Raw genomic sequence first — 24,330 nt, 5'->3', positions numbered from 1 at the left:
AGTTTAATAGAGAAAAACCTCTGCCATTGTTTTCTGGCATCTCTCAATATTAGCACCCAGCAGAATTATAGGACAGTTTCATACATGCTTCAAATTGGCAGTTTAGGAGACTAGGTCTAAAAACTAGGCAAATCCAGGCAAGCCAGTTACTAGAAAAAAACCCCAGGTTTTAGGCAGCTAGTCAGAAAACTGCCCTTCCATCAGAAGCTGCCCTGCCACCTAGCCTGACCCAAGGACAATGGGCCAGCAGCAGTTTCCAGACTTCTTTGGCAACAGTTTCAGACCTCCCCAGCAAGTTTCCAGCCCCGATATCCCGGTAATGGAAAACCCGTGGAGATGTACCTAACAGATTAAATTACAGGTCACCTACCCTGGAATTCCCCTAATGTGTTTTGAATCAGACGCGTGAGTTCACTTGGTTGTCTCTCTATGGTGGTCATGAAAGACCCCAGCATATTGGACTTCTGAAGAATAAAACACTCTTCGTGTTTTCATCCTATTTGTGTCCAGGCTGTCATTCTCTGGTGAATTCTGGACCCTTACAAAATCACAGGAAATCTCTATCATTACTGCTCATAGTTACATCGGCTTCTTTTGAAATTCCCACCTCTTCTTTAAACCCTGGTAACCATGAATCTACTCAGTTTTGTATTTTTAAAACTCTTGTAGTAATGGAATGAATCCCTTTGAGATTGGCTTTCTTTTGACATAAATTCATCCAAGTTGTGTGTGTTGTCAATAATATTTCATGGTAGTCATAGACAATGATCTCAAAGCTAATAGTTCCTTTAGCCATTCACTATTCAGCAGGAACATTTAGATTAAATTACTGCTGACTTTCACGTTTAGTTTTTGGTGAGAGAATAAATTCCTATTTCTCTGGAATAAATTCTCAGAAGTATAGTAAGTGCTGAACTATATGTTTAGTGTCTTCCCCACCATTTGATTATTTTTGTCTGTCTGTCTATCTATCTATCTATCTATCTATCTATCTATCTATCTATCTATCTATCTACAGGTGTGAGTCACCATGCCCATCTTGAGGGCTCTTTGCTTCTTTTAAGGCATTGTTATGATTTTGAAGGCATTTGCTATGAGTCTGAATGAAACTCAAAGGCAGGAGAATCAAAGGCTAAGTAGCATTTTGAGCTAAGGCAGAAAAATGCACCCAACTAAAGGTCATGTTCTCAGGCTCAGAAAGTTTCCAAGGTAACAGTCTGTCTTCAGAAGGCCACATTTGTCAGTCTCTCTCTCTGGGCCAGTGTCAGATGCCTGGTTTCTTCCTCCTGTGGAAAGGTCTTTGGTATGAGGTGCTCAGAGAAAGCTAGCAAGCATCAGCTGTTTACTGACTACAGATGCAAGCCAACCCCAGAGGGGCAGCTCTTCACTTACTCTTCTCTCTGTCTCCCTGAAGAGCAATCTTTAAATATGTTAAAGGAGTATTTTGGGGTGGCCTGGCTTGAACTCCCTCATGGTAATTTGTTACCAAAGCCCTAGGATGCTAATGCACTCTCTAGCCTTTATTGTTTTCCCAGGCTCCCAAAGATACCATTTATTTTTATATTGATAAGGGTTTTTATAGCTAGCACTTACCACACAAGTGTGCTGAATTAGTTTAACAGTTGCAGCTGATGTTTTTATAGAAAAGAAAAGATGACAGCGTGGGGTGGGTTTCGGCACCGATGTTAGGAAAAGGTGAAGAGAGTAGCGGGTATATGCTCCGTGGAGGTGTGTCAAGGCATGGGGGGAAAGGGGATGCCACTGGGGGGACCCATGTTGGGAATCCCTTCCCCCTGAGGGACCAGCCACATGAAGGTATAGTATAGAGTTTATTCAGAGCATGAGTAGGGGAGTTAAGAGGGTAGTAGGGGCAGAGAGAGAGAAGAGAGAAGTAGAGAAGCAGAGGCTGGTCATGAGCATGTGGAGTGGAGGGAAGGGAATGGGGAGAGGAGGGGCAATGGGGGGGGTAGCAAGGGCGAGGGACCAAGAAAGGGAGAGCAAGAGAGAGAGAGAGAGGAGGGGGCAAGCAGCCCCTTTTATAGTGTCAGGTAACTGTGGGGTAGGGTTTACAGAATCCCAACAGCATCCATGCTATGTTGATCTGGCTGGTCTCCAACTTCTAGGCTCCTTAGTTTCCCCCAGGATAGGATGCCACTGTTACCAGCTAAAGTTAGGTTGGTAGGTACAGTAATTCCCAAAGTAAGTGCTTTCATTTAAATAGATTGAATTGTCAGTTGACATTGTGCTGACTGTTTCGTGTCAGTTTTCTTCCACTCAGTATTGGTCAGCATCAGTCCACTTAGCTCTTTAATATATTTACTTCCTGGGATCAAACACTCCCGATTGCTTATCCTAAAACTGAATTAGTCTCAACATCTTACCTCTTTTGGCAAGTGCTTTACATCTGAGCCACACTCCTGGTCCTAAGGATAGTTCTTTTAAATTTTGCCACGTGCATGATTGTTAGATTTCACCAACTAAAAACTCTTATCTGATGGGGCCTTTCAATTAGTCAAGAATAATAATCACTGCTTTTTGTTCTTTTTGTTTTGCTTGTTTTTGTTTTTGAGACAGTTCTTGCTGGGTAGCCCAGTAGTATGTAGCTCAAGCTAACTTTAAACTCAGGGCAATCCTTTTGCCTCCCTCCCAGGTGCGGGGATTACAGGTGTGAACCACACCCACCTAGTTAACCACAAGATTCATGAAGGGGAAGCTTGGAATAGTAAAGAGCTAACAAAATACAATAACTGTGATGGAAATCTATTAATTTTTTTTCTTTTTTCAGACAGGGTCTTATGCAACCCAGACTGGGCTTATAGGTCAGTGTTCGATTGTTGGAGCAGAGCCCGTATAAAAAACATACAACCCAGTTAATATATTTATAAGCTATATGCCTAGATTGGGCAGATCTATCACTATACTAATTAATTTCCCTACCATGAGACCCCTTGCTACTTGCAGTTTCTCTAGGCCATGTGGTTCTTTTCCATATTGACTTCTACCTGCTTGTCCTCTGTCTTCTCCTCTCTTTCCGAGACCCCCCAGTCCTGCCTTTCCCTTCCACTGCCCAATCTACAGGCTCTAGCCTTTATTTGGCTAGTAGCACGGGAGAAGGTTCAGTGAGATCACCTGAGTATGTGATCCACTCTTCATCGGGGCAGCCTCCCCTTCAGGAAGCAGAATTAACATCAAAATACAAACAGCACCAGGGCGACCCACAACATTTAGTCGCACATCTTCTCAGCTTCAGTTTATACTTTAATTTTTGACTATTAGGTACCCTTTGGGCTTTAAAGCTGATGGTAACGGGATGCTACAGTTGTTGAATCTGATGAATTTCCTAGAAGACAACACTATCTTTAAGCCTCTGCTGGCCTACAAGTTTTTAAAAATGTGACAGGATTTAAATCTTGTGTATCCTAATGTAACAAATGCTGACGGGATATGGGGAAAGGGGAACCCTCATACACTGCTGAGGGGAGTCTAAAGTAATGGAGCCACTTTAGAAATCAGTCTGGGGGGTTCCTCCAAAAGCCTCAAAGTATGACCCAGCCATACCACTTCCGGGCACATATCTTAAGTGTGTTGGTTTGAATAGAAATGATCTCCACAGTGTGTGAATGCCTGGTCATTAGGGAGTGGTGTTACTTGAGAGGGATTAGGAGGTGTGGCCTTCTTGGAGTAGGTGGCCTTGGCAGAGAAAGTGTGTCATTGGGAGTGGGCTATGGGGTTCAAAAGCTCAACCCAGGCTCAGTGTCCAGCTCTTCCAGCTGTCTGCCAATCCCGATGTAGAACTCTCAGCTACTTCTTCCTGCCTGCCACCCCACTGCCCTCCACGATGATGATAAAGGACTAATCTTCTGGAACTCTAAGCAAGTCCCAATTAAATGTTTTCTCTTATAAATGTTGCTGTGGTCATGGTATTCGTTCACAGCAACAGAACACTGGCTAAGACACCAAGGAGTCTCTATCCTCCCACAGGGACACTTTTGTACATCCCTTTCACTACTGAACTATACGCAGTAGCTAGGAAGTGGAATCAGTCTAGATGTACTCCGACTAGTGGATACATAATGAAAATGTGGTGCGTGTGCAGAATGTAATTTTATTTAGCTATTAAAGAAAATGAAGTTATGAGATTTGCAGCTACATGGGTGAAACCGGAAATATTCTACAGAGTCAGGTAAGTTCAGTTCATTAGTTTTGTATGTTTGGAGTACCTCAGAAAACCAGGAAACCAGAAAAGGGCCAGTGGGGTGGGGTGTTCCCATAGGGAACGAGGGATGGTAGAACATTGTGTAAAATGAAGGTGGGGGAATATTGGTTGTGGTTTAGAGAGACGAGAGACAAGAGACGGAGGAAGGAACTGGACAGGGAAATGCTAATTAAAACGAAGGGAGGCATAGTAACAGAAACAGCACTAAGACAGAAAGCATTAGGAGACATAAAACAAAGATTGATGCTTATAGAAGAGCCTTGCACACGAACACGGCACACGGTCCTCAGCACAAAGAGTTTTAAATGTTTGTGGACTTTGCCTCATTGTACCTGCAGTATCTCTATCTGTTGACTAATGATTAGTATTTTAATAATTGTTAAGATATTAGCGTTAAAATATTAAAGGACTGTGCTGAGAGTCCTTTTCTGCCACGGTAAGAGTTTACTCCAGATTGCTGTGTGGAGTCTATGGTCCTTTCTGCTGTAGAAAACACGAGGCATTCTCTAAATAAGAGGTTTTCTGTGGTTCGGTTATTTTTAAAGACACTGAATGCCTGTATTTTCTTCTGCCTGTAAAAATATTTCAGTTACAACAAACAAACAAACAAACAACAATCTTACACTGACATTTCCTTTAGGTTCAGCAGAATGCACCTGCAGAGCAATTATCAGAATTTAGTCTCTAACCACTAATTAGGTCATTATGTTTTGATTTTCCTTAATCAGGAAGGTAGACAAGGCCCTCCGCTACTGTCAAATACCGGTACATTCCAGGCTCTGCCTGTGTTAATAGTAAAGCAGGGTTTCCTCTTGGCTGGCTTCGCTGTTGGAAGCCAAATATGCACGCGTGTGTGTTCTTTTTCAGACCTTGACTTCGTTTGTGAGGAATTTAACCCCACCCCCGTCCAGAATGGAAAAAACAACGCCCCCATTCCCGCCCTCGGTTTACTCCCGCCTAGGTCTTCTCCAGTTACAGAAGTTTGGATTTTTTTTTTTTTCCTAGAGAGCTAGAGGAAAGTCCGGCCCCAAGAGTGGAGTTGTAGTATCCGTTTATTTGCTCTGCAGGGAGACGGGTGAGGAAATCACACTTTGTAACTTAGTCTCCTGGGGGAAGAAGTGGAACCGAATTCCGAAAAACTTGAGTTGCTGTGCTTGGCACCAGGTTTGATTGACAGACCGATTGAGCAAGAGCAAGGGGGAGGGACCGCGGGCCTGGGGCCGCAGTGGAGACAAAGGGGCTTCCGTGGCCACCGGGGCGGAAGGACCCTTTGTCGCGGACCCGCTGCTGCGATGTAAGGATGCATTTGCTGGGGTCTTTCTTCTTTTCAGATTGGCGATCAGGCGAAGCAGGCTTGGCAGGAGGCAGGGGGAGATAGAGAGGGGGTGCCGAAAGGGGGCGCGGGTCCGGGTCTGGGCAACGCGGTGTCACGTGGTCGTTGCCACTGCCTCTGGGTTGGGGCTGTTCTTCCGGGTTGGAGGCACAGCGCCACGGGCCAAGCCCGGGTCTGCCAGCGCGGCGTGGCGTTTGCTCGCAGCCCGGGGTCGCCATCTGTCCCGCCTGCTGGTCCAGGTGAGCCAACTGGCCCTGCGGCGCCTGGCAGCTGCTGGAAAAAGGAGGGCAGCCAGAGCTGACCCCTGGTCTCCTGGCGAAGGGGACCCGAGAGAGAGCAGCAGGGGGGCGGGGTCGGCAATGTCAAGCAAACGGGCTGCAGAGGCTCCTGCAGGAGACAGCCGGGGGAAGGAATGCGGTGCCTCAGGGGCCCCTTTCGTGTGTGCATTCTATTGAGGCGACACCGAAAGGAGTGAGAGGGTGGAGGTGGGAACGGGGTCCTGGCAGAGGACTAGGTAACCAAGTGACAGCTGTGCAGCAGATCTTGGATCCTGGGGAGTAGTGGGGACAAAAGTTGTATGTAGTCGTTTTGGCCCTAAGAGGGATTGGAAGAGAGGTCGTAGAGGACTTTTGATGAGTGTTGTACCTAGAAGAATAACAGCTGGGTGATCGGAAGTTGTACTTGAACCTCAGGAGTGTTCAGGCAGGGTGTCTAGTTTGGGTGTGTAGGAAAAGATGTGAGTGTAGGTTAGGGCTGACTGGTGGTAGGGGGTGTCAGCTTCTAAAGACTGAGAGAGGGGTTTGGATTGGTGAGCCAGGGTGGGCTGGATTGGGGTCAGTGTGTAGGCCTGGGCAGAACTGGTTCAAACTTGAGAGGCACAACACTATAATGTTGCCAGAGCCAATGGGCTTCCACAGGAGGTTATAAATAGCGGTCCAGTTGCACGCGCCAGCCGGTGGCAGTTTAGTTGCTGAGGGAGGGGCAGCATCTGTGACAGGGGTCATGCTGCCTTCCGGGATAGGGTATTGTGTCCTTGTTGGTATGCCTAGCTTTTGAAAGCATGACGTCGTTTATGCTTGCAGGTGCCCTTTATTTGTCCTGTGGTACTGTGCAGTCACTAGAAAATTTTGGAGGCATGGGGCTTACTTGCCCACTGCACCCCGTTTTTTGGGCAAACATTGGTTATTTTTCCTTTCTTACTTTATTATTCTTACTATATTTTCTAATTTTGAGACGAGCAAGATCTCGGTCTGTAGCTTTGACTGGCTTGAATTTCTATGTGTAGCCCAGGCTGGCTTTGAACCTTAGCCTTCCCAATGCTGGCATTTGCAACTATGAGCCACCACCCCAGCTCCATTCCCTCTCTCTCTCTCTGGAGGTGGACTTTCAGTTTGCTTGTTCTCCCTCCCTCCCTCCCTCCCTCTCTCTCCCTCTACCCCCCCCCCCTTGTTTGTTGAAGGGACAGTTTTTAGGATTATTCTAGTATCAGCGTTATTTTTGCTGTTAAGGGTGAGTTTTCTACAAGGCTATACACAATGTTTGTTTTCAAAGGGCGAGTCTGGAAACTCTGTTTCAGAAGTGTATTGTGGAATGGCATCAGGACACCCAGCCCTAGTTAGTTAAGTGTTCGGTCAAAAAGTATGAACTGACTTACTCTGTTTAGTGCAAAGCACTGGGCCAAGAAAACTAACAAAGCGAATGGAATAAGGCACAAGGACCTTGTGTCCTTTAACCCTCCCTACAAACCAGCGGCCAGGGCTACTTTGCTACTTTAATCCTCACAACTCTATGAGGTAGGTTTTTGCTATTACTCTGACCTTAAAGCTGAGGAAATCGGGTACAGAGAACCTGGGTGATTTGAAGAGACACACTTGTAATAAACTGGAGAAGGGGTTTCCAACCCGACTTTATAGTCTCTTTACCGTCTTCCTCTGATAGGTCAGATGCTTGTCCTAGACTCTAGAGCAGTGGTTCTCAGCCCTCCTAGTGCTGCAGCCCTTTAATATAGTTCCTCATGTTGTGGTGACCTCCAACCATACAATTACTGTTGTTCCTACTTGTTTTTTTTTTAAAGACTCACTTATTTATTATATGTAAGTACACTGTAGCTGTCTTCAGACACACCACACCTTGTTACAGAAGGCTGTGAGCCACCATGTGGTTGATGGGAATTGAACTCGGGACCTCTGGAAGAGCAGTCAGTGCTCTTAACCACTGAGCCATCTCTCCAGCTCTTGTTGCTCCTTCATAACCGTAATTTTGCTACTGCTCTGACTTGTAATGTACATATCTGATACGCAGGACATCTGATATGATATCATCATGAAAGGGTCATTTGTCTCCAAAGGGGTTTCGCCCACAGGTTAAGAACTACTGCTCTAGAGGGTTTTCACATTGGGGAAGGCTAAGGATGTAGCTTAGGGGGCAGTGAGCCCTCATAGCAAGTGTATGGCTCTGGATCCTGTCCTTGGCACCTCACACATCAGTCTCTGGGGAGGCACTTATCCTTCTAACTTACATGGCTTAATGAATGCCATGCTATGCTAAAACAGACATTTTACTCTTTTAAATTTGGGGTTGCAAAATTATTTTTCATTTATTATTGATTCATGGCTTGAGACGTGCATAGAGAATTCCAAAGGGAAGAAAAGGAAGAAAAGTAACTGGTTGGGGTAAACACGGACTAGCCAGTGGTTCAGGTATGTTCTGAACACCCTTCAGAACCATTTACATTTAAAGCAGGGCAAGTGTAGTGGGCTTTCCTTGCCAGTCAACCTCCTGATCTTTGATTTATGTGTTTGATGTCTAATGAAGTAGGTTTATTTTTTATTTTTTTTAGTTTTAGATAGGGCTTCTGATACATGGTGCCCCTATTAGGGATCTATCTGTTCTAGACCAAATTATTATTTTCCAAGTAGGCAAGGCAATCGTGGATTTTCTAGAGCCTAAAAAGACCTCAGCAAGCTGTTTTTTGCTACCACTCTTGTGGGTTGGTGGACTGAAGCTCAGAGTAGTTCAGGTTAAACAATCAGGAAGTGGCTGACTAGGGCAGTGCGGGGCTCCATTTGGGCCAGTTTCATTTCTTTGCTGATGGGGTCTGGGATGCTTTACCAACTCCCTGAGAACAGTGGTTGCAGCGAGCTGGGATGACCCGAGAAGAGAAAGGGTCTCTGAGATTCTCTCTCCAGGCTCCGTTTGTCGAATTAAAGGGCGTCTAATGAAAAGGCCATTTCTGGATCGATAATTTCTATCACCAATGTTCCTTCTCAGTGTTTTAAAGTTTATGTAGGAAGTTGAAGTAACAACTTTGAGATTTAAAATCAGCTAAACCCTTCTTGGTGCCTGGAAGAATGATTGTAGAGCTTGCTTGGATATGATGCTTGGCCCTGTGAGAGTCCATCTCATGGGTCAGTGCCTGTAGGCATAGTGGGTAATGTTAGCCAGGTTTGACTGAGAGACCTGACCCTGTGCTTCCTCTCATTCTCAAAGCCATGAGAAATGTAGAGGAAATGGGAAATGTAGGCATGTCTGCTGTGTATTCATGGGGATCTGCCAAAGAGGGCAAAGGTAACTGAAAAGTCAACAAAGTGATTCACCCAGTCCTGCTAGAATTAGCAATAAGCAGCCACATTTTTGTGAAATAAACTTTATTATTTGTATTTATAACACTTGCAAATTATACTGGCCACTGTTGAGAACCATGTTCAAAAGAGTTCACAGCTATCTGCAAGCACAGACTGAATTAATAAAGATATAGATATCATGAGACCTCTCTCTCTCTCTCTTTCTCTCTATCATTAATATTATTCTATGTGTATTTATTTTCTTGAGAGGTAAACATGAATCTCCTGTTCATTTAGGCATGAGTCAGGAGATCTCACTGGAAGAACAACGTGTTTTGTATGACCTAGTGCTTAACTGTTTTGTAGATATTAAGGAAAATTCAAGTGTAACTTTGATTATATATATGTTTTTGACAAATGCATTGACTTAGAGGGTAACTTTAGTGCAAGATATGGTTTAACTGTATAGATGTATATATACAAACTCTATCTACATAGACACAGACACACACACACACAAATTTGTGTGACTCAGGCCTGGAATTGAATGTTGAGTTTCTAATTCTAGTTCTGGGTAGAAAATAGATTTCAAGTTTTAAATGCTGAATTGAAAACAGATTTTTGAAGAAAAGACTTAACTAAATTCTTTGTAGATGGCAGCATATAAATGTATTCCAAATGCAGACCCTTTAGCTGGACAATTTAGATGCTTTTTCATGCTCACGTGACAAGGTAGTTGTTTTCTTGGCATCTAAACATGTCCTTCTGTTTCTCTTTAGTAACCCACTTTCAAGGAATTGGGGATTTGAAAAGTTGGGAGCTCAAAGCAACATGGCACATGTACTGAAAGCGGTGGTAACTGGCTGTTCATGTCCTTTCCTTGGCAACTTGGGATCCTGTAAGATTCTACCTGGGAAGAAAGACATTTTACGAACGTTTCATACCCACCAGGCACTGTGGTGTAAATCCCCAGTAAAACCAGGTAAAACAACTTCACCGTGTGCTTCAGGTCTTTGATACATGCAAGGAAAACTCTGTAAGTTTTATGGCCTGGTGCTTGAATGGTCATTTAAAACAGAAAACGATAACATCCACAGCAACAAAAACCCAGAGGAGTGTTTTGTTGTAGTTTGCGCGTGCACACACACACACACACACACACACACACAGGCACCACACTCAAACTTTCCCGTGGTTAACCCCCTCCTCTTATATTCCTGAGTTATTACTCAAATCTATATTCTATTGTTGTCATGCTAGACACACAGAGAGAAGGAGGGCCCTGTGGCTGCACTTCCCTGGCTCTTACATGACTGGTATGCCCTCTCTTCTGCAGCTGTCAGGCCTGGTCCTGACTCCTTTCCTGGCATGGTATTTCTAAATCCTTCCTCTCTAGGTTCCTTCCCTTCCCCGTGAATCCTAAAGTCCCGACTCTGTCTCTCTGCCCAGCCATTGGACCCGGCGGCAAGTTTATTTATCAAGTTAAAACCAACTGGGGGCAGGAACCCTCTGTCTTACATGTGGATTCTTGTGCAATTTTGGGAACCCAATTAACATAATTCAAGCGTTAGACCAAATCCACAACAGTGTTTTCTCATTATTTTCCACTTATAGAAATTCCAGGTTGCCATTGCTAAGAGAGAAGATAAAAATAATGGGAAAAGAGAAAGATTGACTGGTTGTATTGTATTTGGGAACCATTTCTTCTCAGAGTAACCATTTCTTCTCGCAGCCCCTCCTTTGCTCCCAGAAGTGTTGGAGAATTGGACCAGATAGAGTTCACTGCTCAGGACCTAGGAAGAAAGTGTTTTAACTGATCTACAATAATGTTCCTTGCTTTAGCAAAAAGCAGCCTCATTGTAGTTCAGGTCAGAGGTGTCAATCTTCCCACATGCCCTTAGCAGCTACTGTCCGTCCGCCTTGGTTGTGTTATCTGTCTGTCTGTTCATCTGTTCATCTGTCTGTCAGTGTGGCTCTGTGTATGTGCACATGTGGGTCCTCTAATACCATAAGAGGGTGTTGGGTCCCCTGGAGCCAGAGTTCCAGGCCATTGTTAATATCCTGATGTGGATGCTGGAAACCAGATGTGAATCCTCTGGAAGAGCAGTGGCCACTCTTAACCACCGAGCCACCTCTCTATCTCCACCCTTACGACTTTATCACTTTTGTTCACACCATTATCTGCCACTCAAGTGGTGTGTTAATGGCCTATCAGGTTTTCTGTAGTAGGAATCTCACTTGATTCTGTTGTAGGTACAGGCTGGAAGGAGAGGCTCCAGAGGTCACCTTCTAAGATGAGTCACCTCTCTGTTAGAATTCTTCCCGAGGACTATTCTAGTACACTGTCATTCACTGGCCAGACCTTAAGCATGTAGACATCTGTCAGGAAGACTCAGACATTTAGTTCTTATTCTAGATGGCAATATGCCTGGCTAAGAATGGTGATTAGCTCCTAACATGAAAAGGTGGCATGATTGTTTCTTTTTTCTCTTAGGGCTTGCAAGACTCCTTTCTAGTCATCAAGGAGCTGATACCTTGAATAGATTTTGTAGTTTTGTTCCATGTACTCTGGTGGCAGATCTCTATTGGCAGTGTGCCTTTCTCTTATTGCTCCCAAATTTATCTTCAGAAGCTTGCTTTTAATCTGCTTAGGAAAGCCGCATTACCTAGGGATAGAATTGATAAGAGAGGCAAATGACTGGGTTGAGGACATGAGGATTCTATTTGGGAATAGATCTGTGGACATCAGAGGCCTCTGCAGCAATATGTGTACATCTTCCTTGTTTAACTTTTGATTTCTGTTTTCTCAACTGTCTAAAACAATCTTTAACAGATATTCTTTTTTCTATAATAAAATATTAATTTAACACACTGAAAAGCATAAAAAGTAATTTCAGTCACTATTCCTGTTTTTCCAGTTGCTGCTGCTGCTGCTGCTTCTGCCTCTTCCTCCTCCTTTTTTTGAGAAAGGGTCTTTCTCTATAATCCTGGATGTTCCAGAACTTGCTATGTAGATCAGGCTGGCCTCGAACTCCCAGAGATCCACTTGCCTCCACCTCCCTAGTGCTTGGATTAAAGGTGTGTTTGCCACCATACCCTTCTTATTCCATTTTTTTTTTTAAAATAGTAGGTTTGTTCAAAGAATGGTCTAGAGTTCTTGCACTACCTCATTTGCTCTCTGTCTCTCATGTCTCCTAAAATATTGTCTTAGGGTTTTCATTGCTGTGAAGAGACTCTACCTTGACTCTTCTAAAATGGGCTGGCTTACAGTCTCAGAGGTTCAGTCCATTTTCATCATGGCGAGAAGCAGATGTGCTGCTGGAGAGGAAGCTCAGAGTCTACATCTTTGTCTGCAGACAGCAGCAGGAGACTGTGTGCCACACTGTGCATAGCTTGATCATAGGAGACCCCAAAGCCTGCCCTCCAAGTCACACACTTCCTTCACCAAGGCCACACCTACTCCTCCAAGGCTGCACCTCCTAATAGTGTCACCCTCTATGGGCCAAGCGTTCAAACACAGGAGTCTTTCTTTCGAGTCATTCAAACACGTTTCTATTCTAACTACCACAGATATGAGACTTTTTTCTATGATGGTTCTGCTGAGTCTTTTTTTCTTTTTCTTTTTGGTAACATTTAGCCAGACCAGAAGGTCTCATTAGCTTAAGGATACATTTCCGACAAGAACACCTCACTGATAGTGTGGTATATTATTGTATTGCATCTGGAAGACGACTTGGACAGTGTAGGTATTGTCTTTGTGGTATGTCTGATGTGAAGTTCGCATCAGCTTTTCCCACTCAGATTCTTTCTGCCGTATAATTGATGCCCATGAACTAAGTTCATGATTTTATTAGGGCTCTCGAAATGATGAAACCCCATCATTTTTTCCTTGTTCATCAGCCAGAATTTTTCTATAAAGAAAACACATTTTCTCTGTTGGTCACTTGCCCTGAAACGGACCAGGTGAGGTGGAAAAAGCTCTTTCCCATTACTTATTAGCTTTGCTAATGATCACTTGGTTCCCTTATGCACTGATTTCCTATTCCTGATGTAACAAATGACCATTAGCCTACTGGCTTTTTACCCACTGGAAGTCAAAGTCCAAAGGGGTTGTCACTGGGCCTCCATCCAAGTGCTGGCAGTTCTGCATTTGTTTTGGGAACCATAGGGGAGGACTTTTTCTAAACCTTTCAGCTGCTAGAGTGCGTCTCTGCCTGTCAGGTCGTGGATCTTCCATCAATGTACCATCCTCACGTTGCTTCTTGACTAGGACTCTGGCTTTCTCCTCCACACGTGAGGACTCTGACTACCTTGCAGCTCTCCACACAACCTTGGATATTCTTCTACTGTAGGCCGAGTGATCACCAGACCTATCTGCTCTCATAATTCCCCTGTGCCATGCATGAAGTATTCAAAGGGATTAGGACAGGGACATTCTTGGGAAGCCGTTATTCTGTCCATCACATTACATGTTCTAAGTTGAACAATGTCCTTTAAAATACTTAGTGCTTTTTCTGATAATCAACATGACATGATAATATGGGTTATGATATCTTTGGAAGTGTTCCACTCCGTTATTCTTTTCATTTAATTTTATGCCTTTTTTTAAAACCTACATGTATGTCTGTGTATTCATGTGTTCCTGGAGCCATGTGTTCCATGGAGGTCAGAAGAGAACCTCCTGGAGCCGGAGTTAAAGACAGTTGTGATCCACCATGTAGATGCTGGGAATCGAACCCAGGTCTTCTGGGAGACCAGTGCATCCTTTCAGATCCTATTCATTCTATTTTGATATTCAAATTCCCAGTTGGTTATCGGTCATTTTGAATTGGCTTTCTTTTCTTTTCTTTCTTTCTTTCTTTTTTTTTTTTTTTTTTTGAGACAGGGTCTTGCTATGTAGCCCTGGCTGGCTTGTTATGTAGATCAGGTTGGCCTAGAACTCACAGATCCATCTACCTCTGCCCCTCCACCCCCCGAGAGCTGGAATTAAAGGTGTACACCATCACTACTGGCCCTCCTAAATATTTTTCACTCAACTCTGTACCTGTTTAGCTACTGGGACTTTCCAAATGCAGGGCTTCAGTGTGAGGCTTTCAGATGAGTGCAAACTTCTGAGAAGTGCATATATGACTTCATTTTACACATGGATCTAATATTTGCCAAGGTTCTATTCTCCTCTCTCCTTAGGTAGGAAATATGCATTTGTAATTATACTGTAAATTATTAGTGTATAAACAATAGGGGAATATAAGACTATGTTCAAATGCCGGTATTTTCAAGTTGCCTTCATCTGTGTAAAGTCTCAGTAAATTACTCCATATTTATAATTTTATTCATTTTTATTATATATTCAGTGGCAAGAATAGAGTTTTTAAACTACATAATAAATCCTATGTAGAGATATAATGTTTAAAAATATGTTAATAGATGGTAGTGGTGGCACATGCCTTTAATCCCAACATTCTGGAAGCAGAGGCAGGTGGATTTTGTGAGTTCAAGGCCAATCTGGTCTACAAAGCAAGTTCCAGGACAGCCAAGGCGACACAAAGAAACCCTGTCTGCAAAAAAACAATATATATATATATATATATATATATATATATATGTATGTATGTATGTATATATATATATATATATATATATATATATATATATATATATATATATATATATTCTATCCCCTTCATTATCTTTGAGAAGTGGGATGCATTCCGGGTTTCCTAGTTATGGCTGGTCTTTAAGTAGCCTGATCATGGAGCCTGTCAGAGCTACTCTGACTTCTCACTGATTATCACAGGGCCGTGCTTACAAACCACTTCCATACCAACTACTCTCTTCCTCTTTGTGCGGCTACTCCATTCAAACCTCCCAGGAGAGACCATGACTGAGTAGGTGTTTTAGTTACTTTCCTGTTGCTGTGAGAACACGTGGTGACCAAATGCAACTCGGGGAGGAAAAGGTTTACTTCAGCTTGTGACTTTCTGGTCACACTCTGTCACTGGAAGAAGGCAGAGTAGGAACTCCAGGGAAGAACTGGAGGCAGGAACTGAAGCAGATGCCATGGAGGAATACTAATTGGCTGCTCCTCATGGCTTGCTCAACCTGCTTCAGCGTTCTATGCAGGATGATCTGCCCCAGTGAGATGGACCTACCTCATCAATCACTAATGAAGAAAATGCACTATAGACTTGTCTACAGGCGAATCTTATGAAGGCATTTAGGTAATTGAGAATCCCTCTTCCCAAAGGTTTAGCTTGTATCAAGTTGACATTAAACTAGGCAGCATAGGAGGTTAATAAACTGGCCAGAATAGGAGGTTAATAAACTAGCCAGCATAAGAGGTTAGTAAACTGGCCAGAATAGGAGGTTAATAAACTGGCCAGCATAGGAGGTTAGTAAACTGGCAAGAATAGGAGGTTAATAAACTGGCCAGCATAGGAGGTTAGTAAACTGGCCAGCATAGGAGGTTAATAAACTGGCCAGCATAGGAGGTTAGTAAACTGGCCAGCATAGGAGGTTAGTAAACTGGCCAGCATAGGAGGTTAGTAAACTGGCCAGCATAGGAGGTTAGTAAACTGGCCAGCATGGACTGTTCTGGATCCATAGTTCCTGTGTGAGTCATGTCATCGGCAGTGGCTGCTGGTTTCTCTCATGTCTGGCCTGTCAGATGACTGTTTGACCTGGTTCCTGGCTTCTCAGCTGTTGGTCAAGTCTTAGGATTAAGCCTCAGAAATCTGTAAGAAATTTCCTCTGGCCAAATTGACAGGAAAGGGACTTCCAGTATGGCAATCATCAAAGCATCTATAATAGAGCTGTTCTGCAGTAACTGATTTCTGTCTTTTCTAAAGGCCAGGACAGGAAGACAGTAACCCCAGAGGGTGAAGGAGGGGAGTTAGGATGCTGTGTGATTTCTCAACTCAGGTATTTTTCTCCTAAGAACAGACTGCTTATCATGTGTCTTAAAGAGAGATGTGCAATTAAATAAAACATTTAGTGCATTCAGGACAGTTTGTATGAAAATTTATCAGTTTTCAAACAAGGTAAGCAGATTGTGATTGTGAATCTTTATTTTCAGTAGCAGCTTGTGCATGGTATGTTTAGAAAAACAGACTTCCCGTTTTCCTTTCCTGAAGTCTGCTCCGAAACATGCTTTTTAGCTTTGTCTAACTTTGGGTTTTGTTTGCTTTTAGGAATTCCATATAAGCAGTTGACAGTTGGGGTCCCCAAGGAGATTTTCCAAAATGAGAAGCGAGTTGCCTTGTCTCCTGCTGGTGTCCAGGCCCTGGTCAAGCAGGGCTTCAATGTTGTCGTGGAATCAGGAGCAGGGGAAGCCTCCAAATTCCCAGATGATCTCTACAGAGCAGCAGGGGCTCAGATCCAAGGGACGAAGGAAGTCCTGGCTTCTGATCTGGTGGTCAAAGTAATTACTCTCTTTTCTCCTTCATTCATAGTTTCATGTCTTCTGTTGAGGCATGGTCTCACTGTATAGACCTGGCTGGCTTGGAACCCACAGAGATCCAGCTACCTCCACTCCTCCAGTGCTGGGATCAAAGCCACCAGCCACACCAAGCTCTGTCAATTCTTAGAGCTCTTCTTTGTTTTTAATTGACACGTAATAATTGTTCATATTCATACAGTAATATACATATATACATATATATTTATATTTATATGTACCAAGTATATACAATGTCCAATGATCAAAGCAGAGCAGTTTGCGTATCCATCATCTTGAACATTACCCATCAGCATTTCCTATTTGCAGGTCATACTCGCTTTTCTCCATGAAACCATAGGAGGGAAATAGAGCCCTTTATTTTTACATTAGCTGGGTAGATTTTTTTTACTTCATTTTTTTTTTTTAGCTATAAAGTTCCTTAGCATGTAAATTTCTGCTGTGTGGTATCTCAAGACCTTTTCAAGTCACTTGGCCTGTGGGTCACTCAGCCCAGTGCTGTCTTCTCCAGAATGGCCATGCTGTTCTAGAACAGCACTATGTGGGGTAAGTGACTACCTTCAGTTATTAGACACTGCACACAGTATCCTGGGCGGCATTAAACAACGTCTTTCCATCCTAGCAGCATATACATCAGCAGGGAGTCTATATAAATGAGCCATGTTGTCAATTGAAAGAGACTTCTACTCAGCTAGTATAAAAATGAAGGTCTTTATTTCCCTTCCACTCATAACTTGACCCAGGCCTTCTCTATTAGATTAAGCCCGATTCCCGTTCTGAGGAACAGGTTTAGGGAATCATTCACTTGGTTTGACATCTCGGGTACCAGTGGCTTCAGCTGAGCCTTTGATGAGGGTCAGTTGAGTTGACTCAGAGCAGTCTCGAGTTTTTCCTAATCTCTGAAATAGAGTTTGTGTGTGCTGCTGGTTTCGCACGTGCCAGGTAAGTCCTCCACCACTGAACCACATCTCCTGCCCAAAGAGTTACAAGTTCTCAGCCTAGATTCACACGAGTCACCAGCTCAGGGATAATAGGTGCTTTGGTAAACAAAGAAAAAAAAAAGCCATGATAGGAAGTGATGGAAATAGCATTCTTGTTTGTATTTAAAATGTAAATCCTGGGCTGGAGCGATGGCTCAGCGGTTAGGAGCACTGACTGCTCATCCAGAGGTCCTGAGTTCAATTCCCAGCAACCACATGGTGGCTCACAACCATCTGTCATGGGATCTGATGCCCTCTTCTGCTGTGTCTGAAACAGTGTACTCACATACATTAGATAAATAAATAAATCTTTAAAAAAATGCAAATCCTACAGGCTAAGCTCATTTCACAGAAAACAAATACAGCTCAACTTCTTATCAGAACAGTGGACTGAAGCTAGAGTAAGTTTAACTCGGTAGAGATGCTAGTTTACACTGTGTTTCTTTATAGGTCTGGAACTTAAAGTGACATACACTGTCCTAAAGAGTCTTTAACCCACAACATTCCTAATGCCTCACTACCTCATATATTCCTGTTTGACAACATTAGTAAGGATTGAGTCTGTTTTTTGGAGACAGTGTTTCACTATGTCGCCCTTGGTGGCTTCTAACTGGGTTTGTGGACTACACAGCCTTCCCAGTTACAGAGATCTGCTTGCCAGCCTTTGTCTCTCCAGTGCTGGGATTAAATATGTGTGCTAGTACTTTCTGTTCTTGGATTGAGTCTTCGAACATAAAAACATGTTTTTTTTTTTTTATCTTTTCCCGTAAGATTTTGTAATGTTAAAACAGATTTAGCAGTAAGTTTGGGGAGACCAGGTTCCCTGTAAAATCCTTGTAGTAGCTCAGTGCTGTGTGACTGTCACAGATGACCTGGTGCTGTGCACTTCGAGTGTGTGCATTTTACCCAGAGCAAACCACAGGTCATTAGTCACAGGATAGCTAGCGTACATCTTGCTTTCTCTTATCTTTCTTAGGTTCAGGCAGACATTTATTGATGGAAGGTTTCTCTCAGAAGTACCATCTAAACATAGTGCTGCGCCTTATATACGTTGTCCCGTTTACTTAAAAAAACTCGGTGAAGGTGTTGGCAGTTTTAATCTATGGCTTGGCTTTTGTTTCAGGTGAGGGCCCCCATGGTGAACCCGACGTTAGGGGCTCACGAAGCTGACTTTTTAAAGCCGTCGGGAACTCTAATTAGCTTCATTTACCCAGCCCAAAATCCAGACTTGCTAAATAAACTTTCCGAAAGAAAAACTACAGTTCTGGCGATGGACCAGGTTCCAAGAGTGACAATAGCCCAGGGCTACGATGCTCTCAGCTCCATGGCCAACATTTCCGGGTAGGTATATATTCTTTCCCATTTCGGTTGACCAGAACCACAGGGAGGTAGCACCGTGTTCACAGAGTTTAAACTTGTCAAAATTGTTGGGCACTGAGCTTTTTACACTTAAACTGGTTTTTATGATTCACTTTATTTCTTTCCACAGTAGTCACAGTTATTTCTGCTGCATGTCCCATCTTTAGAAACAATATTCTTACCTACCAAAGAAAGTAGCTGTCCGTCCCAGTGTCTGCATGAAGAGGCTGTATTTCTACGCTGTGTGCACACGCCTCAGATTGACATGGCTGTTTTTGCAGGTCACAAACAGTTCGAGACTGGCATTTGCGTGGGTTTGATGTAACGCAGGTTGAGAGCCCCTGGAAAGTTGGGATCAGAAGCGGCTCAGATTTCTGACTTTTTCAGATTTTGGAATATTCATATAATGAGGTGTTTTGGACCCGAGATCCAAGTGGACACATGGGATTTATTTATGCTTCATACACATAGCCTGGAGGTAGCTTTGTAAATATACTTTGGTAATTTTCTTTATGAAATGGTGCATTTCAGAAGGTCTTTCTCTCCTTGGGATATTTTAAATACCATGTTGGTCTTTTGTGTTTGATCTGTGACCCGTTACATGTTTCCTGTGATGTTAGGGCTGGGACTTTCTGCTTGTGATAATGCCAGTGCTCCATGGGGAACAGTTTTGACTTTGGATTTTTTGTATTAGGAGTGCTTAGCATGCTGTATTGTAAGTAATTAACTAACTAATGAAAAAAAAAAAAAAAACAGTCCAGCTGTGTAGTCCAGGCTGGCCTAGAACTCGCTGTGTGGTTCAGGGTGATCCCACTGCCTCCGGAGGGCTGAGATTACAGGCACAGGCCATGCTTAGGTTGCTCATCTTGCTTAGGGTTTCCTTAAGTAAGGCGTAAAGTATTTACTGAATTAAGAAAATTTCCACATTAGAGGGACGTTTCCTCTCCTGTCACAGTCCGTCCTTTTTACTAGAGCCCCGCTGACAGTGGATCTCATGCCCGTCAGCACTGTTCTCTTCCATGTCTCTCTTTTAGAGCTCTTATTTTTATTTAATAAAATACAGAATTAAAAAGAAATTCACTGAGGGTTTCATACACAAATACAGTGTGTTTTCATTCACATTCACTCCCCCACTCCTCCTAATTTCTTCCAGCTTCACTGACCCCCAAGTCCATTTTGTGATGATCATGGGTGTAGGGCCAGCGACTTGAGCATGGTTGACTAACCAGGGACCACATAATTAAAGCAAAAACCTTAATCTTCCTCCTCCAGAATCTATCTTCCTGTTCCACAGCGAGGGGTGGGGGAGCCCCTCATCTCCCTGCTGAAGTGCTGATTGTCTTGGTGGCCTCAGCTGCTGCGGGCTCCTGAGTGCAGTGGTCTGGTCTTCCTCAGGAGAACTTTGCTGTGGTCTCCACGAGAGCTGGAGGGAGGAGGTGTGTAGAATTGTGCCCTTGTCTGTGGCTGACACTCACTCTTTGCACTTCGACCAATCGGCACTTTGCAATAACTGCTATGCACTATACCCAAGAAGACTCTCTGATGTGATCGAGGAGCTGCGCAAACATGGGAATGGTGACATGAAGTTAGACAGCAGTTCAGTCCTCTGTCCACTTAGCAAACTAAAAGCAGTAGCTTAACCCCTGGGGCTTATGAGCATCCATGGGTTCTTGGCCAGATTTAAAGTACCCAGGTATGAGTCTCTTTCTTTGGAGCAGGCCTTAACTCAGAAAAGTTATCATCAATGTAACATCCGTACTACTCTCATGTCCTTAACCCTGATACTGAGCTTTTATTTCCCTCTTAACTCTTATAGCTTCTGGGAGGAGCGTTATCCCCATGTGTAGACTAATTTCAATTAAACTAACACACACACACACACACACACACACACACACACACATGCCTATGATATTAATAGGTTTCCCTATGACCTTTCTAAAATTTTAACAATTAAAAACATTGTTGGAGGCATGACCATTCTTATACCACAGTTCCTCAGTAAAAACAACATGATATCGGCACAGAAATAGACATGTTGATCAATAGGATGGAATCCACATACCTACAGTCAACTAGTTTTTTTTTTTTTTTTACAAAGATGAGAAAACTATGCATTGGAGAAATCATAGCGCCATTAATAAACACTGCGGGGAAAATTGGACATCTACCTGCAGAAGACACTTTATCTTTCCCTCTCACCCAGAACGCAAGTCAGTTTCAAATGGACCAAACAAAGGCCTCAGTGTTATATCTGAATCTCTAAGGCCTGTGAGGGGAAGACCAGGGTCTGGACTCTGAAAGAACTTTGTGAATGGGATCTTGGTCACTCAGGAGACTGAGCCAAGAGTCAGCAAGTGGGACTTCATGAAACAAAAACACTTCTGCAAAGGGGACTGTTAATCAAGGACGAGGCAGCCTACAGAATGGGAAAGACTGCATATGTTTTGTGTGGAAAGTCACATAGGGATGCATTCTAAGCTCCTCCCCGCGTGGCTTGCGAGGGACCGCTGACTACCTGAGCGGGTGGGGACAATCTGGAGACAGGGTAACGTTTACGAAATCGGCTTCCCAAGGAAACTAACTGAACTAAATTTTGAGCTAAAGTGATGGGAACACCAGCGGAAGGATTTAAAGAGAAAGCAGTGCCTGGGCGGGGGTGGGGTTGGGGGGGGGGCCAATAGAAATCAACTCTTTTCATGAACTGGAAGGCTCTTAGGTTTTTGTTTTTTAAGTCTGTTGGCATCTGTGTGTGCAGGAGTGAGATTGAACGAGCATGTCTGGTGGTCAGGACGGGTTTCTGGAGTAGGGTCTTCCTGGGGCAGGGTCTCTTGTTTGCACTGAGCTTTGTACTCTAGACTGGCTGCTTCCTGCCACCTCCCGGCCTCCGCTCCCAGCTTCACCCATCGCCAGGACTACAGATTTGTGCGACTCCTCAGCTTTGTAAATGTGGGTTCCTGGGACCAAACTGTCCGGCAGGGTTGTGTGGCATGGACTTCTACCTACGGCGCCATCTCACTGGCCCAGGTTTCCTGTTTTAGACGTAACAGTTAAACTTCGCCGTGTGTCAAATGCGCGCCACAGGCTCTACCTTGTGTTTCAGCTGTTCATCCCGTTCATACGGGCTGTCAGTATATTGAAGTGAAAACAAGTTCACACAACTGGGGGCGGCCAAGAGAGCTCGACCCATAAAGCGCTCCTGATCACCACGGGTTCTGTCCTCCGACATAAGTACTCCCACACGAACACATACAAGTAACAAATAAATAGAAACGCTCTTAGTTATCCTTAGGATAAGGTAGCAAATGGTTTGGTAAAAACATTGTCTGTGGTATAAAATCTATGCCAGGGGCCAAAAGAAACGGTTGCCATATTTAGCGGCTGGAAGAGTGACTGTTACACAAAGTGGGGCTTAACATGTACCATGCAGAGTTTCTACTCGCTGTTGATTCTGTCATGTAAGATGCATGTGTCAGTGGGAGAATGTCAAAACCAGCCCTGCAACAGTGCTTTTTGTTTTGCCGTAGAATTGTTAGAGCAAACAAAATGTTTCGAGACAATATAAGCAGGTCCCATTAGCGCCACGGACTGCAGGTTGCATTTAGACATTGTTTTCTGCTCCACTGTGACTAACTTACAGTAATAGCAGCGATGATAATGTATTTTTGCACTAGGTGTTTTATTAAGGATTGCAGCTACGAGGGAGAGGTTTTGCTGCAAGTCAGCACATGAGTCTTAGTACTAAAATAGTTGTATTTCACTAAGCGAAGATAATAGGGAAGTGAGGTTAGTACAGTGTGTCCCAGACAACCGTACTAAAGAACAGACTTGGCCCACTGTTAGTTTTTATTGGGTAACTTGTTTCTGTAGTTGAATCCTATTTGCTGAGCATTTGTCATTCGACAAGAGCGTTTGTCATGTGACAAGACCCACACCTAATATTTCACCCACGTTCTCCCAGTAGCTTTCAGAGCCTGATGCACTCCTTGGCTCTTATTACATAGATAAGGAGAGCGTTAACTTTGCTCAGGGTCTCAGAGCTGATCGTAGGCTCTGTCTCAGGAGCTCAAGCTTTTGCCCACTACAGACGAAGGGTAGTCATTTTTCCCAAGTCTGAAATATTATATACAAGGTCACAGCTACTCTAGACCTCCCCCAGTGTAATGTAAGTACTTCATAGCCATCGAAGAAAATGTGAACAACATGGTTCAAAAAAAAAAAAAAAAAAAAAAAAAAAAAAAAAAAAAAAAAAAAAGGGGGAGGTTTGAAGACAGGGAGCCTCAATGCTTGTAAAAAGGTGCTGATGGCATCCAGTGTCTTTACTTTTTCTATCTTGGCTAACCTGTAGTAATTGTTAGAAAGCGGCAGAGTAGCTCTTTGGGTGAGAGTCATTCTCCACAGGCTTGCTGCCCAGGGCAGATTTCTCGCTCTGCTGCTAAGTAGCTGAGCGCTCACAGCAAGTGGTCCTTTCACCTTCATGTCTGTGTTTATGGAGTAAGTGTGGTGATTGTACGCATTCAGAGGCTGACTGTAAAGGTCAATGGGTAAGTATATAAATGGTGCAGAGAACAAATCTTGCTGTAGAATGCTGCACAGGCATTATGCCTCTGCAGCTATCTAACTGACGGGTTGTAGTCCTGTATGGACCTTTATGGAGCTGTCTATAAAAATATTTCTATTTTATTTTTTTCAGCTATAAGGCTGTTGTTTTAGCAGCGAATCATTTTGGAAGGTTTTTCACTGGTCAGATCACAGCTGCTGGAAAAGTCCCCCCAGCGAAGGTATGTAAAACTTCCAGTGTTTCTGGAACACACACACACACACACACACACACACACATATATATATATATATATATATATATATCTGTATATATACACACACACACACATATATACATATATATCGTTTTATTTAAAATATATAGCATATATATTATATATATAAACATATATAAATATATATTTTTAAAGGATTTATTTGTCTATTATGTATACAAGTGTTCTGCCTGTATGTATGCCTGCACGCCAGAAGAGGGCACCAGATATCGTAGATGGATATGAGCCACCTCATGGTTGCTAGGAATTGAACTGAAAACCTCTGGAAGAGCAGTCAGTTCTCTTAACCACTGAGCCATCACTCCAGCCCCACTTCCAGTGTTTCTTAATGAGACAAATGAAGGTGTCATAAAATATGGTTACTTTTAAAAGCCTTGCTGTGTTATTGTACTTAGACGTTTTAGAGCTGAACATTGAATATTGCTTGAAAGAAAATTTGGTTTGTTTGTTTTAAATGTTCTAGTTTTTTTTTTTTTTTTTTTGCCTTTCGGTCTTTGACTTATTTGAGTTCTTTATGGATTTTGTCTAGATTGATCTGTGGGTGAATTTACTGTTACTTCGTGTCTCCTGGTTACTGCAGCGCTG

At 43.3% G+C, this 24,330-nt stretch overlaps 1 protein-coding gene across 2 annotated transcripts in view; it reads left to right on the top strand.

Moving 5' to 3' along the window:
- Positions 1-5,424: 5,424 nt before the first annotated feature.
- NNT (nicotinamide nucleotide transhydrogenase) overlaps positions 5,425-24,330 on the top strand; it is a 90,393-nt gene continuing 71,487 nt past the window's right edge. The window contains exons 1-5 of one of the 2 annotated variants that reach the window (XM_080933533.1): positions 5,425-5,510; positions 9,892-10,094; positions 16,303-16,532; positions 18,672-18,889; positions 23,601-23,688. In XM_080933533.1, the coding sequence (XP_080789659.1) occupies positions 9,944-10,094; positions 16,303-16,532; positions 18,672-18,889; positions 23,601-23,688 (687 nt within the window). In that variant the 5' untranslated portion in view covers positions 5,425-5,510; positions 9,892-9,943. Of the gene's footprint in view, positions 5,511-5,669; positions 5,789-9,891; positions 10,095-16,302; positions 16,533-18,671; positions 18,890-23,600; positions 23,689-24,330 lie in introns of those variants that run through there. The other variant, XM_080933532.1, reaches the window with a different exon arrangement.

Source organism: Micromys minutus (genome assembly GCF_963924665.1).
Source record: "Micromys minutus genome assembly, chromosome: 20".
NCBI classification, from domain to species: Eukaryota; Metazoa; Chordata; class Mammalia; order Rodentia; family Muridae; genus Micromys; species Micromys minutus.
Note: the sequence above shows the minus strand (reverse complement) of the source record. Positions and strands in the feature narration are given on the sequence as shown.